Below are 17,728 nucleotides of genomic sequence, written 5' to 3'. Positions count from 1 at the left end.
TTTGGACTTTGTCATAAACTAAAAAGTGTCATATCTTGAGCTTCTCTTGAATATTTATTAAGGACACTTTTCTGTTTGAGGTCTCCTACATCCTTGTATGCTTTATCCCTCTTTGTAGGCCTATTTTGCATCATATCTCAGTCCTACTTGTGAGCATTTTCGAGATTTGTCATAAACTAGAAAAAGTTTCCTTTTGAGCTTATAAACATGTTTGTTTAAGATACTTTTTCTATTTGGGGTCATCTACCCCCTTTCATGCCTTATTTCCTCATGTTTTGAGCTATGCATGTGAGCACTTGCATTGGCCTTGATTTGGCCTTTTAGCCACAAAAATCCAGCGGATTTTCAGTGGCTTAGATGTGCCTTTGAGCTTCAAAACCATAGAGGGGTGACCCTCTCACCCCTCATTCTCTTTACTAGCTTTGTTGGCCTTCCAAATGGACTCCTTTTTGCATGCTTTGAAGTCATGTTCCAGGCCTCATTCTGAGAGTTTTGAGGTCTGCCTTAGCTCTGTCCGGAGCCTCTTTGGTCTTATTTTATGTCTATAATGCATGTGTAGAACAATTCCATTCAAGGCCTTTTGAGGGGGCCTTTCATTGTATGCTTCATTGACCCTTTTCAGGGCCAATTTGGTAAGTTTTAGGCTTTTCATATTTGATTTCCAGAGTTGGTTTTGCCATGCTAAGTGTCCTTGTTGTATGTGTTGAGTAACCCCTTGCATGGCCCTCCAAAGAAGCTCATCATTTTTGCATGCATTGGATGCATTTCAGTGGTTATTTGGGCATATTTTGTCATGTTTTATTCACTGTTTGTGGCTGGTTTGATGAGTTCTCATACGCTTCATATACATGCCATGTAAACCATGCTTGCTAGCCAAATTTGCATGCTATTTTAATCCATCATGTTAGCACTTTTTGGTCATGCTTTAAACTATAAATATGCATGTTTTGAGACTGCCTTAGCTCTGTCTTTGTACTTCATGGCCAAATAATGCTTGCTTTGCATAGTTATAATTCAATACATGTGCCTAACTTTGAGTTTTGGTGCTTATTTCATGCATCGGGTGCCATATTTTCATGTTTCGGGACCATTTAGCATCATGTTTCAGTGCTGGAAATTACATGTTTGTATGCCATCTTTCATCCCTTGCCATGCTTTGGTAGAGTGGCATTTTATGCCTTAGGTTCGGTCCTCGGTATGCGTGCACGTGTGCACGCATTTCGATTCTCTCATTTCCATCACATGGCCACTGATGTGAGTGTGGCTGAGGTCCACTCATGTTGGTATAAGTCCATTGTGCATTGTGTATGCCATTTCGGTCCATAGCATTGCGTATGCTAGGTCGCATGTTAGAGCATTGTGTATGCCATTTCATAGCATTGCGTATGCTATGTTGTATGTTAGTCGCATTGTGTATGCCATCTCATTTGCATCGTATTTGGGATAGGAGTTAGCCCAAGAACGGGAAACGAGGTACGTTTCGTACTCCAAGTAACGGAACGTGTCTCAATTCCCTGTCGCCGACATTCCGGATTACCCATGATGGAGTTTAGGTCTTGTCGTGTTTTCATGTGCATTCATTTCATATTGAGTCGTGCAATTCGACTCCTCGGCCATCATGCATCGATATGCGTGATTGGTGGCACAAAGATCGAGGACTACACTCCCTGAAGAGTAGTCATGCATACATATGTGAAAATACTTTGTCATGTCCCTTTGTTGCTCTCTGTTGCAGTAAATCAGAAATCAGCGGCCTTCTGGAGCGTTGCGCAATATTCCGAGAACAATTGCAAACAGAGGCAAATTGGGGCATCGTAATGGATTTTTGCGCAAGGCAACTCGAGCATGCATCATTCATCATTTGGAACAGAGCTGAGGCGGTCCATGGATTTGTGTGCTAATTTACCTGCTTTCCTAGATTAATTTGTTAATTAATTAGGATTTTGTATTTATTCGGACTGTACTATTTATTCGGACCCTCCGAGCAAGGGCAATGTTGTAATAAGTGTGCGTGAGTGTGATGTATGTCTTCTAACCCCACGTCTTTCTCCATTTTATTTACCAGCTTATGATGGTTAATTTAGGGCATGTTTCAATTAGCATACAGTATGATAGCATGTTTGCATTCATTCATCTGTCTTGCATGCACCAGGCTCGGCGCATCATACTAACTGCATTATATTTCAATTTCAAGTTAAATGCTTGTTAGTTGTAGCATCATCACATGCCATCTTTAGAATAGCCGAGCCTATTGTAATTGCATTCCTGCATGTGTTGCATTAGGCATTTCTGTATAGTTAGGGTCATGCATGGATTTCTAACATAGCTTTTGTTTTGGCTTGGAGTACTCGGTAAGTTTTACGCTTTAGCATCCTTGCATGTGTGTGAGTGACTGCCATGATAGCATGCTTACCATGAGGCTAATTGCTTATGCGATATAACTGTCTGAATGCCTGTGAGTGAAGGTTGAGTTATTTGAATTGGAACAATTCATTAATTGTGAGTTTTAAAGCCTACTAGATAGTGGTAAAATCATGTTTTTCTAAGCCCACCCGAGGATGGCAAATCCACGTCTTACCCTACTTGCGGGTAGTACCATCAAACCACTTTCAAAAACAAACATGAAACATTTTGTTTCAATCCAGGCGATCCAGTCTATACTTGTATGCTGTGCGTATCACATAGTAAATCTAGGCTAATAACCGAAATAAGAACGCATAATATTTTCAAAACTAGATATCATGGTTAGTAGAAGCCGATCTTTGATCGGGCGAGTGGGGGTGCTCACGAAGTGACCTTCCCCAATCGTACCCAAGTTCCCGAACCGAGGTAACTTTGGTGATGACGGACACGTGGCCTTAAGTAATGAGTCAGGGTTTCCTAAATTCCCCAAAATAAAATATTTAGGTGGCGACTCTGTATCTGGCAAAGCAGTCCATGTTTGGCACTTCTTTCAAAAAATTTGTTTTCAAAAACGATTTGCCGGATTTGGACTCTTTGATGATTCATCGGTCTTGCATTGCATTCCGCGAGATTAGACATAGGACCGTGACACAAATTGAGTCCGAACTATAGTAAGGCCCAAGGGCGCGTCTACACCTGTGATTTAGCTAAATTATTATTTTTAAATAAGTTATGAAATGCAAAATTAAAATGGAAAAACACTTATTACATTACAAAAAATTAAGATTTTAGAGACCAAAATTTAGAGACAAAATATTTTTGTTGCAAAAAGTGTTGTTATTATATTTTTACCAACGAAAATTGAATATTAGTGACATTTTCGGAATTTTATCGCTAAAAGCCTTATTATTAACTTTTCAGGGCGACCGTTTAGCGACTATCCTCACAATGATAGGAATTAATCCCTAAATGTCTTTTGCAACAAAATTTTCACTTTTAGTGATCAAAAAAATTAGTCTCTAAAACTCTTATATGTTGTAGTGTCAAATGGTGAAAATATTATAAAATTAACAAATAATTAAAAAAGTTAAAAACACATGAAATGACTTGTTAAAAAATTCTTAGAATATATTTAGTTTGATTTTTAGAAATTTATTTTTAATTTTTTAATAATTTGGTTAAGAAATAAAAAATAAAAAATAATTATTATTTTTATATAATTTTATCTTTTGAGTGGTTAGAAATAATTTTTACAAATTAAATATATTTTTTTATATTTATTTTTATTATTATTTTTTTTTTTAAATTCTTTTTTTTTTCTAAACAACTTTTTTTTTTTTTCCATTTAACGTAATTCTTTTGTAACTTTTGTTGATTTATCAAAGGGATTTCAACTGGAGCAATATCGTCTATCAATTTATATTTTGATGATGTCAGCTAACCATTCTTAACGTTTAGTTAACGGTATGGGTTAAATTGTTATGTGAATATAAATCTAGGAGGGCGGGATGTAAATTCTAAAACTTCAAGGAGGAATCTGTAATTTAGGCCTAGTTTGGGAAGACTAAATAAGTGCACTTTTTGACTTTTTATGAAATATGGGTTGGGTTTGGGTTGGGTTTGAAGTGATGTATTAGAGAGCTGATGTGACTTAAATAAGATGATGTGACTTAAATAGGATAGTGACTTTTTGACTTTTTGTCTTTTTTCAATTTTCCCAAACTAGGCCTTAGCTAAACCTCAAGGGAGATGTAGGTAATTTTTCCTTAATTTTTTGTACAACTCATCTTTACAATTATGCTTACAAGATGAACAGTTCGGATTATTATTGTGGACCAGGAATAAAGCCCACAAAATAAAATTTAGAGAAGTACAAAGAATAAGGATATGAAAGAGAGTCATCCCCTTTTTTATATATATATATATATATATATCCTTGATGATAGAGAATATTAGAGTTTGAGCTCTAATTTTAACTCTAGTAATATGACAATACATAAAAATAAAGATAAAAATGCAACATCACAAACTAAAACATCAAAGCATAATATGGAGTTCACCTCTAGGGCTCCTCATCTAGAGGTCTCAAGCATTTTTTTTTGATTCACTTATATGAGTTTTGAAAATTACAAATATATTTTGGAGCTGTAATGTGGGAGCTCTAAAAAAGCTCTAGGAGTAGGCCTCACTCATGTTTTGACTTCTTCTTTTTTTTTTTTTTCTTTTTTTTTTTTCGCTTTATCACATTACTATAGCTCTAATTTACCCTTCCCACGTCACTGCAAAGAGCTCAAATTTAAAACTCTCTATCATTATTGTTGTGAAATTATTCCTCGAAAGATGATTGTAGAGTAAGTTTAGAGGGTGAAAATGGTAAATTTCCGTAAGGTATATGTGTTCTTGTCGTTGATGAAGACTTGGTTTGATGCTATTGGATGGTCTGCAGCGAAAATGCCAGTATCAGTGTTTGATTCTTCTCTACTATATCTTTATTTTTAATTCGTGTTCAATTTATGAGCAATGATCTTTGTATGTTATTGTTCCTTGTTGATTTTTTTTAACCAATTTGGTTTCTATGGTTCCTAATTCTGGTTCTCTGTTTCATTAATTCTCAATGGTTTGTTGATTTGATTTACATGTTGGCAATTTCTTGTTGACTCATGGTGTTTCAATTTCATATATTTTATGAAACTCTTGAGTTTGGAGAAGTGGAGTGCTTGATCCTGTGTCTTGATTCCATAATTTTGGCATAAACTTCCCTTCATACTTTACATCTTTATGTCTATCCATATTCCTTTTGTGGGCTCTAATTTGGACTCACATCAATGATTCGAACTGTACATTTTGTAGACCTCGCAATAAAAGTTATCCATGCAAAAAACAGCTTTACCGAAATATAAACACAGAAACAAATTACATTTATTTTATAAAATGGATGATTTAAATTACAATCCTATTTGCCGTTTATTTTATAAAACAAAATATTATTTGTTTATGTGGTTATGCTACTCAATCAAATTAATTTTTTGCATGAATGACTTTTAGTGCAAAGCCTAAAAGACAGACGATTTAGATCATCAATATGGGTCCGAATTGAGACCCACATGAGAAGTATGAATGGATATGGAGAGATGAAAGTCTAGATGGGAGCTCATCCCATAATTCTGTGATTGGATTTTTGTGGTTTGGTAGTGGCAGTGGTGGGAGTGATCTGAAGGGAAGAAGATGAATGGTAGATAAAGGAGAAAAAAAGACCATTTTCCCTTAAAAGTTGGTCACGAGATCTTTTTTCCAGAAATGAGATGGCTGTTAAGGATTGGACTAACTCCATACAAAATCAAATAACAAACGGATTAATATGATACAAAATAAAAAGTTCAAGGATAAGTGTGTTACAAATTGAAATAACAAGGGTCAAATTGACATTCGGAAAAAACTATAGGAACAATTGGTGTAATTTTCCCTTTAAAAAATAATGAGACCTACCATAACATATGTATAGGAAGTCGCATATACAGGAGGTTATGAGTTTTGAAGAAATATTTGAGTAATAGATAGCATCCCTCCTAGAAATTAACAGGGTCCATCTCTTTTTATTTTAACTTTTGGCAAAATGTTAACCAATGTCCTCGGCACACAACTTTTAAAACATTTATACATTTTTGGTAAAAGTAGAATATATAAGAAATATACAACCATGTAATGCATTGTTAGCTTGTGGCACAGACATATATTAGTGAGACCCACCCTTAATTTTTTTGAGTCTGTGCTCTAGTCCATTTTCATTTTCTTGCTTGGTTCATTTGTTAGGTCATGTGTCTTTGTTGATCTTAGGTCTAAAATTGTGATTGAGCATTAGCTATTTTATTTTCAGTTTGTTTGTTCTATGCGTAACAACCTCTTTCTTTTATTAAAAGAAATAGAGAACAAGAGGATAAGAAAAAAAACAAAGAAAAAAAGGGTGAAAAAGACTATAGCACAAGAAGATGGAACACTCCATAGTCCATATGCATCATGGAACTATAGTTTATGCAGGGTATGTTACACAACTCCCATCTAGCAGGGCCCTCTAAAATAGAAATTTGTTCGAAACCAATAACTTTTTTTTTATTTTTTTATTTTTCTTTACTATGTTAAGCCTACTCATATGTGAACAAACTCATCCTTGGATTTATCGTCTAAATTTGTTTTGTAATTACTACTCTCTTTGTAGTCAAGAGACAAATAACTGATGGTTCCTATGCCATAGCTTTCTTATATACAAAGTTGTCCCAGCCATTTCATTTGGATACTAAAATGGCATCAGTGAAGAGTCTTTTGCTCCTTGTTTCTCTCTCTCTGCTGGTTTCTAATTCATTGGTTCTTGCAAATTCCCATCTTACCGCAGGGACTGATGATGGTTCGGAACAATGGGGATATGTTGAAGTTCGACCCAGTATGTCAAATTTTTCTATGAAACCTGAAAACAATATCCCCCGACTACTTTATTCTTGTGGTGGTTGTCAATAGTTGAACTATGCACATATTTATCAACAAAAAAAATAATAATAATAAAAGTTGAACTATGCACATATAAACCAGTCACAGAACTGGATGCAAAACATGGATAGGTTTTCGAATCTGTGACTGGTTTTCTGTGTTCCTAGCAGTAATCTCTTGTCAGTAGTGTAATTCTTAGTACTATTGGTTTGTTGGCACCTTATTCATTGTTGTGCATTGTGTAATGTAGAGGCCCACATGTTTTGGTGGCTTTATAGAAGTCCTCACAGAGTTGAGGATCCATCCAATCCATGGCCTACAATTTTATGGCTCCAAGGTGGTCCTGTAAGTAGTTCCTGTAAAATGAAAATACCCAAAACAAAAACACAATGCACTATTCATAGTTGTATAATTTATCTTATTTTATGTCATGATTTTTGAATATTCTAGGGGGGTTCCGGAGTTGGGTTTGGAAACTTCTTAGAAATCGGACCACTGGACGTGGATTTGAAGCTGCGGAATTCAACATGGCTCACCAAAGCTGATCTCTTATTTGTGGTAAATTTCACATTCACATAACTCTTTCTTTTTTTTTGGTCGTAATAACTTAATGAACTTAAAATTTTGTAATTTCACGCGATCTACATTTGTTCTTGTAGGATAGTCCAGTTGGAACAGGATTTAGTTATGTAGAAGATGAGAGTTTGGCGGTTAAGACTGATGAAGCGGCAGCGATTGATTTGACTGCAATGTTGAAGGCCCTTTTCAATGGAAATGAGACACTACAAAAGAGTCCTCTGTTCATTATTGCAGAGTCATATGGAGGAAAATTTGCAGTTACTCTTGGGTTATCAGCTCTTAAAGCTATTGAAGCAGGGGAATTAAAGTTACAACTTGGAGGTAGTCATTACCGTCTACTATTTTGGAAGTCCTTTGAGAGCAACGACTGGTTCAAAATTCACTATCCATATAAACATAAAGAACTTGTTTGGTATCATCTTTATTTTTTGGTTTTTTTGTGTTTTCAGAAACAAAATAATGAAAAGTTCGAAAATAATCACTGTTTTCATATCGTATTCATTTTTTGCAAAAACAGTTTTTAAAAAATTCAAAAAATATTTTAGAGGTGTTACCTAAAAAAATGGATGTTCTTAGAAAAGGTTCCTGAAAACAGTTTTCAGAATCAGTTTGCCAAACAAATTTCCATAGCCGTTGTCGTTTTTTGATTTTGTGAGAGCAAAATATACAGAACAAAAACTATAGAAAACTTGTGTCCAATAATTACTCTCTAAATACAACTTTTTTTCCTAATTCTGTATTCTTGCATTGTATTATACAGGAGTTGCTTTGGGAGACAGTTGGATTTCTCCTGAAGATTTTGTGGTGTGTTGGTTGCTTGATTATAACCAAAACTCTTTATCCGTTTGGTTTAAAAGAAAATTAAATTTGGTTCATTTAATTTGGATATATGAATTGTGCATGTGATGCAGTTTTCATGGGGACCTCTTCTCAAGGACTTGTCACGACTCGATAGCAACGCCTTGTACAGTTCAAACAGGTTTTGTTAAAACTGCTTTTCGAAAAAAAAAAATTAATAACAAGAGAGAAAATACTCTTAACATAACCCTGGTGCGTGCAAGTGCAGTTTAGCGCAAAAGATTCAGCAGGAACTTGCAGAAGAAAAGTATGAAGATGCAACAAACACTTGGCAAGTGCTTGAGGGTGTTATTTCAGCAAGCAGTAACAATGTGGTAAGTCTCTATCGAGACACACAGACACACAAACACGAGCATAGTCATATACAATTGGCATTTGGAACGTTGAGTAATTTTGTGATTGAATTGTAGGACTTCTATAACTTCATGTTGGATTCTAGTAATGACCCTGTTGAATCAAGAACATATGAATCGAAAGGACTAACCAAGATTTTTTCATCGATTAATAGTGCATCGGGTCCTGACCTTTACACCGTGATGAATGGACCTATAAAACAGAAGCTAAAGATTATTCCAGAGAATGTAACGTAAGTTCTTTCGTGCTAAAAAAAATGAAAAATAAAAAAACTTTTTATTTGAAAACAAAGAGGGTATGATACAAGATATAAATTTCTACATATAACAATTTTACCCGAAATCGTGTAGATGGGATGGACAAGGTGCAATTGTTTTCCCAGCAATGGTTGGAGACTTCATGAAACCAAGAATCAAAGAGGTAAATATGACTATATTTCAATGTTCAATCTCACTTGCACCTAAGAAATGACTGTTTTAGGTTGTAGACAACATAAAGTTAAATTGGGCATTATGGTAATTCTCAATCAACAATTTCAAATTACCTTCCATTGACTTGGCCTTGTGAAGAATGACTTGGAATTGGACTGATAATGTTTACTCTTTTTTGTCCCGAGTCCAACTAAGATCTATTGGCTATTTGTGTGTTTGTTGGAGTTTGAATAAGTCTACGAATACAGAAATAGGTCACATAATACATATAGAATGACAAGATTTTTAAAAGTGAACCCCACTAATAAACCTGTAAAATCTTGTTTATTCAAGTGTATTTTGTGTCCAATTTTGTGATCGATTTATGTGTTCGTAGAAGAACTCCTATGAATTATAACCTTTTTTGCATTTTTCAGGTTGATGAGCTCCTAGCCAAAGGCGTAAATGTGACCATTTACAATGGACAGGTACTATGAATATCTTGTATTTTCAATATAGATGAATATGTCAGATAGAAATTAGAAAACTATGGATAAAAAGGAGTGTAGACAAGGATATACTTTATCTTAGAACAAGAATGCAATGAAAATCAGAATAGAGTTGTCCCATAGATGTTTAAGAATATTATTTTCCTCCAAAGTCTTGCATTTATTTGTTTCCATTAGCTTCTTTGGTTGATATGGTTTTGATGCTATGTATGACAGATTGATCTCATATGTGCAACCAAAGGAACAGAAGCATGGATCGACAAACTCAAGTAATGGTTCTTTTCATTTTAAATTTACGCTTCTTTTGCCTAGGCCAAAAACGTTTTATGCAGAAAACATTTGTCAGAAAACGTATTTTGGATTTTTGTGAGATTTGCTAATAAACTAAATTTTATAGATGGGAAGGTTTGAAAACTTATTTGAACTTGAGCCGAACTCCTTTGTTTTGTGGAGAAGATAATATAACTACAAAAGCGTTCGTAAGGTCCTACAAAAATCTCTTCTTCTATTGGATTCTTGGAGCTGGCCACTTTGTAAGTGATTCTATCACATTATTATTGCCTCCCATAGTCAATGTTGTTGTTCTTATCATCATCATTCTTAGCCATGGTTTGTCAATTCATTAGTACTGAATTGATATCTAAACAATTGAAAACAGAGTTTCAAAACATTGCTATACTCGGATGAATCTCACAAGATTGATATGCCACATGTAATAACAAATATCGAGTCAATCATGATTTTCGACTAGATTATAAGTGAAGACCAGTTAGTGGACACTGATACTTGAGATCGCCCCTACTCACGACCCCCTAGGTCCATCCTTGCTCCTAAATATTTTAGGCTCAAATTCACTACCCAATAAACAACATTCAAGGCATGGTCAAGCAAGAAGACATTGATACTTGGTCGATAATAGCACTCACAACGTTAGAAAGTGGGTAGGGTTGGTTTTGTTTTTGGAAATTTGTGCCTTATGTGTTAGGTGCAACTTATGCTTATTGTTTATGAAATAGTAATAACGTAAATAAGCTGAAAAAATTTAATTATTGAAAAACAGGGAAAGAAATGTTGTAGTTTCTGCTTTCTGATAATCAACTTTCAATAAGTTACACCAAATAAGCTCAATATCCTTTTTATTTCTGCTTTTAATGATTCAAGTATAGAAACATGTATTTGTGTATGCATGCATATTTATGTATTGTATATTTATTTTTGCTTTATTGGAAGGTCACTTTCTACACAAAAGGCCTCCTTTTATCTTGCATTTTTTACACTAAAAAAATTGTTAGTATGAATAACCATATTACATAATGAAGTAACAAATTAAGAGACGAATTCATACCAGTCTTGTTTGACAAAGATTTGAGTCTTAGAAAGCACATGTAGCCCCTAGTCTCATATAATGTAAACATGTTAACCATAAAATTACCTCCTAAACGAAACAGGATTTAACATCCTACATTTTCAAAACTTCAATTCTGTGTTAATGCGCATGTATCTCGTGAATTCAAATCTTATTGTTGTTGTTATCTATGTGCAGGTCCCTGTAGATCAGCCTTGCATTTCTCTGCAGATGGTTGGCAGCATTACTCGATCACCAAGTAAATCATGATGGATTATTAACGTGAAAAGCCAAATTCTTGAAGTTCAAGCAGTAAACCAGATGTGGCTGGAAATGCACTTACAAGGGATTAACAAACAATTAATGTTATTGAAACAAGTTATTGATTGTAATCGAATAATATTTGTCTTGTAGACAACAAAATATTTTCTAGAAATAGCAAAAAGGATTTCTTGTCTTATAATATTCTCCAAATTTGTTTGCATCAAATGTATTCCTAATTTGTTCTTCTCAAGGGACAGAGATGGATCAATAGAAATCACCCAACTTGGGGATTAGATATTGTCTTGCCAACAGATTCAAATCACAGAAACAGTCTTTTTAAAAATGAAAATAAAGTCGCATACATCTATTAACAAAAATCTGATTAGTAATCTCAGTATACTTTTTACAAATCTTAAATCACTTTTACAAATTTTCAACACTAAAGACAGTCGGTCCAATTGTTTTTAACATTTTTCAAATAAATAAACGAAAAGGAATTTGACATCTACATGCTTCAATCATGAGTGTAGAAAATTGTTGAAGTGACCAATAAACACATATTTAATTTGCACGTGGTCAGTATATATAAGATTTGGTTTAATTTCTCTTTTTCGTTTTATGTTTTGCCTCTTTTGTTTTGCAGCTGCTAAAAAAAAAAAAAAAAAAAAAAAATTACACTTTCAACCACTGCAAAGTAAATTTCATGACATTTTTTTTTAAAAGAATAATGCTCTGTATTTATTGGAGAGCAAAAGAGAAACATTCTCTCGAGTGAAATAACAAAACAAAAACCCAACGGGGTGGTTTAAGCAACTCAAATCTACATTTAAAAAATATGTATTAATAAATAAAATGAGTCAAATATTAGAAAGCAAGTAGAATGACCCTACATTCCACTAATTTGTAATTCTTCTATATTTAGGCCTCGTTTAGGGATCAAATATTTTAGCAAAAAAAATTAAAAAATCACTATAAATTGTCACATTACTCTTTTTTTTTTTATACATATTTTTTCGTAAAAAGTCAAAATGTTACTAAAATAATATATTCTCAAACGAGACCTTAGCAATGGGTGTTTGGTTGATTATTTTAGTGGTTCTTTTTTAATTTTTTTTATACTATTGAATTCTATTCTATTAGACGAATCTAAAATTTTGAAGGAAAAAAAAAATCAGAAGAAATTATTAAAAAAAGTTCCAATTTTAAACATTTTTTAAACATTCTTTGGCAATTTCTGGGTTCAAACTTGTTAGAACAATTGATGTGAAATTTATGAGATTTGAAATTCTGTTCTTAAAATTCTCTATCATGATTGTGTGACAACGAAAATTTCAAAATTGTGAGTCACATTAATCAATATTTTTATTTTAAAGTGATAGACTTATATTTTTTTATTATCGGTAATGTATTGTAGTTAACTAAGGGGTTGTTTGGGAGTGTCCTAAATAAATGAACTTTTTGTCTTTTTAGACTAAAAAATTGAAGAAAAAAATATGGATGTTTGGGTTAACTTTTTGACTTTTTATGAAAAAATGTGTATTAAAAAACTATATAAATAAGTGTATAGGGGAATAAAGTGATGAATAGGCCGTACGGCTGGCAGCCTAGGTAGAGGACTTTGGAATAGATTGATTATCTACTTTTTGGGCATAAATTGGTCGGTTCTGTTCGGACCATAGGGGCCCACCACGGGTCCCATTTTACTAATCGGAACGGTTCAATGTGTAGAACTCGTCGAGTACTATATGCTTGTAAAAAATCACGTTGATTGGATATTGATAGCTATCTGATCCTGTTAGTTTTTTTTGTTAACTATTAACTATAACACCATCCATTTTTATACAAAACTGATTTGATCATATATTTAGCTATATCTGATAGGCGTAATTTTTTATAGGCATATAGTATTAGACGAGTTCTACATATTGACGGTTCAGACTGTCAAAACAGGACCCATGATGGGCCCCCACGGGCCCAGCTCTACCATCCAATTTAATGAATATTTTACTCTATTTTTTTTTCCCCGGTCACTGACGGGCCCATCACGTCAGTACCTTGTTAATTGCATTTTTTTTGATTTGTATTAATATGTGAAAAATATTTTTTTAATATTTTTTTGGTGAATAATGATAACTTTTTAACTTTTTTAGTAACTTTTTGATTTTTTAAATTTTTTGAGAGTTCCCAAACCGGCCCTAAATTTAAATATTAAATTCACTTCCATGATAGGTGCTTCCAGTGATCAATCATAAGAAAGTGCCAGTTTTTAACCCTGCATTTTATTTGCCAAATTTGTGATTTAATTGTCAAATTTGTTTGATGCTGTTGGATGGTTTGCTGCAAAAATGCCTTTACCAGGGTTTGATTCTTATCTATTTTTTCTTTGTTTATTTTTTTAATTTGTGTTTCAATTTATGAGAAAATGATCTTTTGTGCTATTGTTGCTTGTTGAATTTCGTTACCCAAATTGGTTTCTAGTCGAAGTTTGATTGAAGTTCTATTATTGGACTGTTCCTAATTCTGGTTCTCTGTTTCATTAATTCTTAATGGTTTTTCAATTTGATTTACATGGTGGTGGTGTAGGATGGTGGTTATTGGGTGGAAGTGACAGTGGAGGGAGAAAAGATGAATGGAAGGGAAAGAAGAAAAAGACCATTTTACCCCTAAAAGTTGATCACGTAATCATTTCTGTCCAAAAATGAGATGGTTGTAAACAATTGGAATAATTTGATACAAAATCAAATAATGAATGGACTAATTTGATACAAAATCAACAACTAAAGGACACTTGTGTTACAATTGAAATAACAAGGGGCAAAGTGAAATTTGGATAAAATTATAGAGATCATCCATGATATTTGCCCTTTGAAAAATAATGAGACCCCCTTAACACATGTATTGGAAGCTACATGTATAACAGGTGATGAGTTTAAGTGAAATATTTCCCATCCCTTTTATTTTACTTTTTGGAATGTTAACCGGCGTCTTCTACACACATTAACATGTTTCAAAATAGTTATATATATATATATATATATATTTTTTATAAAAGTAGAATAGATAATAAATATGAACCACGTAATGCATTGTTGGCTTGTGCCACGGACATTTGTTAGCAAGACAATTTTTTCTAGTATGAGGTGTTGTCCATTTTCTTGCATGGTTCATTTGTTAGGTCATGTGTGTCTTTGTTCACTTATATGGGTTTTGAAAAATATTCCTCCAAGATGATTGTAGAGTAAGTTTAGAGGGTGAAAATGGTAAATTTCCGTAAGGTGTATGTGTTATTGTCGTTGATGATGACTTGGTTTGATGCTATTGGATGGTCTGCAGCGAACATGCCAGTACCAGGGTTTGATTCTTCTCTACTATATCTTTATGTTGAATTTGTGTTCAATTCATGAGCAATGATCTTTGTATGTTATTGTTCCTCGTTGAATTTTTTTTTAACCAATTTGGTTTCTATGTTTCCTAATTCTGGTTCTCTGTTAATTTGATTTACATGGTGGCAATTTCTTGTTGACTCATGGTTTTCAATTTCATACATTTTTTGAAATTCTTGAGTTTGGAGAAGTGGGGTGCTTGATCCTGTGTCTTGATTCCATAATTCTGGGAATAAGCTCTCCTCCGTACTTTACATCTTTACATCTATCCATATTCCTTTTGTTGGTACTAATTTGGGCTCACATCAATAATTCAAACTGTCCATTTCATAGACCTCGCAATTAAAGTTATCAATGCAAAAAACAGTTTTACCGAAATATAAACACATAAACAAATTACATTTATTTTATAAAATGGATAGTTTATATTTATAATCCTATTTGTCGTTCATTTTATAGAACAAAATATTATTTGTTTATGTGGTTATGCTATTTAATCAAATTAAATTTTTGCATAAATGACTTTTAGTGCAGAGCCTACGAGAGAGATGATTCGGATCATATATGGGTCCAAATTGAGACTCACAAGAGAAGTGTGAATGAATATGGAGAGATGAAAATATGGATGGGAGCTCATCCCATAATTCTGTGATTGGATTTTTGTGGTTTGGTAGTGACAGTGGTAGGAGTGATCGGAGGGGAGAGAAGATGAATGGAAGATAAAGAGAGAAAAAAAGACCATTTTTCCCTTAAAAGTTGGTCACGGGATCCTTTTTCCAGAAATGAGATGGCTGTTGAGGATTGGACTAACTCGATACAAAAATGAATGGATTAATTTGATACAAAATAAAAAGTTCATGTGTGCTACAAATAATTGAAATAACAAGGGCCAAATTGATATTCGGAAAAAACAATAAGGACAATTGGTGAAATTTTCCCTTTAAAAAATAATGAGACCCACCATAACATATATATAGGAAGTTGCATATACAGGAGGTTGTGAGTTTCGAAGAAATATTTGAGTAATAGATAGCATCCCTCCTAGAAATCAACAGGGTCCATCTCTTTTTATTTTAACTTTTGGCAAAATGTTGACCAATGTCCTCGGCACACAAGTTTTAAAACATTTATACATTTTTGGTAAAAGTTGAATGTATAAGAAATATACAACCATGTAATGCATTGTTAGCTTGAAGCACAGACATACGTTAGTAAGACTTAATTTTTTTGAGTCTGAGCTCTAGTCCATTTTCATTTTATTGCTTGGTTCATTTCTTAGGTCATGTGTCTTTGTTGATCTTAGGTCTAAAATTGAAATTGAGCATTGGATGTTTGTATCCAATCTAGCTATTTTATTTTCAGTTTGTTTGTTCTATGCGTAACAACCTCTTTCTTTTATTAAAAGAAATAGAGAACAAAAGGATAAGAAAAAATAATTTAAAAAAAATGGTGAAAAAGACTATAGCACGAGAAGATGGAACGCTGCATAGTCCATATGCATCATGGAATTATAGTTTGTGCAGGGTATGTTACACAAATCCCATCTAGCAGGGCCCTCTAAAATAGAAATTTGTTCGCAACAAATAATTTTTTATTTTATTTTTTTATTTTTCTTTGCTATGTTAAGCCTACTCATATGTGAACAAACTCATCCTTGGATTTGTCGTCTAAATTTGTTTTGTTATTACTACTCTCTTTGTAGTCGAAAGACAAATAAGTGATGGTTCCTATGCCATAGCTTTCTTATATACAAAGTGTTAGTCCCAAGTTCCAACTCACATGTGTGCAGAGTCTCAGGAGGATGGTGTACGAGGAGTTCCACCGGAAGTGAAAGTCTAAACTGGGCATCTGCAAGACTCTCCCTTCTCTTCACGTTGTTGCCATTGTTGACACTCACCCTCACCATTAAAGAATGTAGAAATTTTGGTGCGTTTGTCTCCTCTCTCTCTCACTCTCATCTTTGTGTATAAATAGAGACGGAAGGGAGGGGATGTATCATCAGAGATTGAGAGATAGAGAGCTATGAGTTGAGTGAGAATTCTTTCTCCTCCTCTGTTTTGTATTTGCTCTGTTTTAGTGAAATTTTCTCGTTTTTGTCCGTGGACATAGGCATTGGGCCGAACCACATAAATATTTGTGTCTCCTTGTGTGTGTGATTGTTTATTATTTATTAGTCTAGGTGTCTATTATCCTAACACAAAGTTGTCCTAGCCATTTCATTTGGATACTAAAATGGCATCAATGAAGAGTATTTTGCTCCTTGTTTCTCTCTCTCTGCTGGTTTCTAATTCATTGGTTCTTGCAAATTTCCATCTTACTGGAGGGACTGATGATGGTTCGGAACAATGGGGATATGTTGAAGTTCGACCCAGTATGTCAAATTTTTCTATGAAATCTGAAAACAATATCCCCCGACTACTTTATTCTTATGGTGGTTGTCAATAGTTGAGCTATGCACATATTTATCAACAAAAAAAAATAATAATAACAAAAGTTGAACTATGCACATATAAACCAGTCACAGAACCGGATGCAAAACATGGATAGGTGTTCGAATCTGTGACTGGCTTTCTGTGTTCCTAGCAGTAATCTCTTGTCAGTAGTGTAATTTTTAGTACTATTGGTTTATTGGCACCTTATTCATTGTTGTGCATTGTGTAATGTAGAGGCCCACATGTTTTGGTGGCTTTATAGAAGTCCTCACAGAGTTGGGGATCCATCCAATCCATGGCCTACAATTTTGTGGCTCGAAGGAGGTCCTGTCTGTACAATGAAAATACCCAAAACAAAAATACAATGCACTATTCATAGTTGTATAATTTATCTGATTTTATGTCATGATTTTTGAATATTCTAGGGGGGTTTTGGAGTTGGGTTTGGAAACTTCTTAGAAATCAAACCATTGGACGTGGATTTGAAGCTGCGGAATTCAACATGGCTCACCAAAGCTGATCTCTTGTTTGTGGTGAATTTCACATTCACATACTGTTTTTTTTTTTTTTTTTTTGGTCGCAATAACTTAACGAACTTAAAACTTTTAATTTCACGCGATCTACATTTGCTCTTGTAGGATAGTCCAGTTGGAATGGGATTTAGTTATGTGGAAGATGAGAGTTTGGCAGTTAAGACTGATGAAGCGGTAGG

At 33.8% G+C, this 17,728-nt stretch overlaps 1 protein-coding gene and 1 pseudogene across 2 annotated transcripts in view; both read left to right on the top strand.

Annotated features, from left to right (window-relative positions):
* Positions 1-3,731: 3,731 nt before the first annotated feature.
* LOC114262354 (serine carboxypeptidase-like 51) lies at positions 3,732-11,400 on the top strand. The gene is made up of 13 exons (XM_082919480.1): positions 3,732-6,838; positions 7,133-7,227; positions 7,333-7,440; positions 7,542-7,782; positions 8,222-8,265; positions 8,373-8,440; positions 8,528-8,633; positions 8,730-8,905; positions 9,024-9,093; positions 9,521-9,571; positions 9,809-9,861; positions 9,990-10,125; positions 11,136-11,400. The coding sequence occupies exons 1-13, from the start codon at positions 6,700-6,702 to the stop codon at positions 11,205-11,207; spliced, it is 1,359 nt and encodes a 452-aa protein (XP_082775606.1). The 5' UTR covers positions 3,732-6,699; the 3' UTR covers positions 11,208-11,400.
* Positions 11,401-16,825: 5,425 nt separating this feature from the next.
* LOC114264864 (serine carboxypeptidase-like 51) overlaps positions 16,826-17,728 on the top strand; it is a 68,655-nt pseudogene continuing 67,752 nt past the window's right edge. The window contains exons 1-4 of the transcript XR_014363339.1: positions 16,826-16,955; positions 17,251-17,345; positions 17,442-17,549; positions 17,655-17,723. The product of XR_014363339.1 is annotated as a serine carboxypeptidase-like 51 (transcript). The remainder of the gene's footprint in view (positions 16,956-17,250; positions 17,346-17,441; positions 17,550-17,654; positions 17,724-17,728) is intronic.

This window comes from Camellia sinensis, chromosome 3 (genome assembly GCF_055761805.1).
Source record: "Camellia sinensis isolate YWXY chromosome 3, ASM5576180v1, whole genome shotgun sequence".
NCBI classification, from domain to species: domain Eukaryota; kingdom Viridiplantae; phylum Streptophyta; class Magnoliopsida; order Ericales; family Theaceae; genus Camellia; species Camellia sinensis.
Note: the sequence above shows the minus strand (reverse complement) of the source record. Positions and strands in the feature narration are given on the sequence as shown.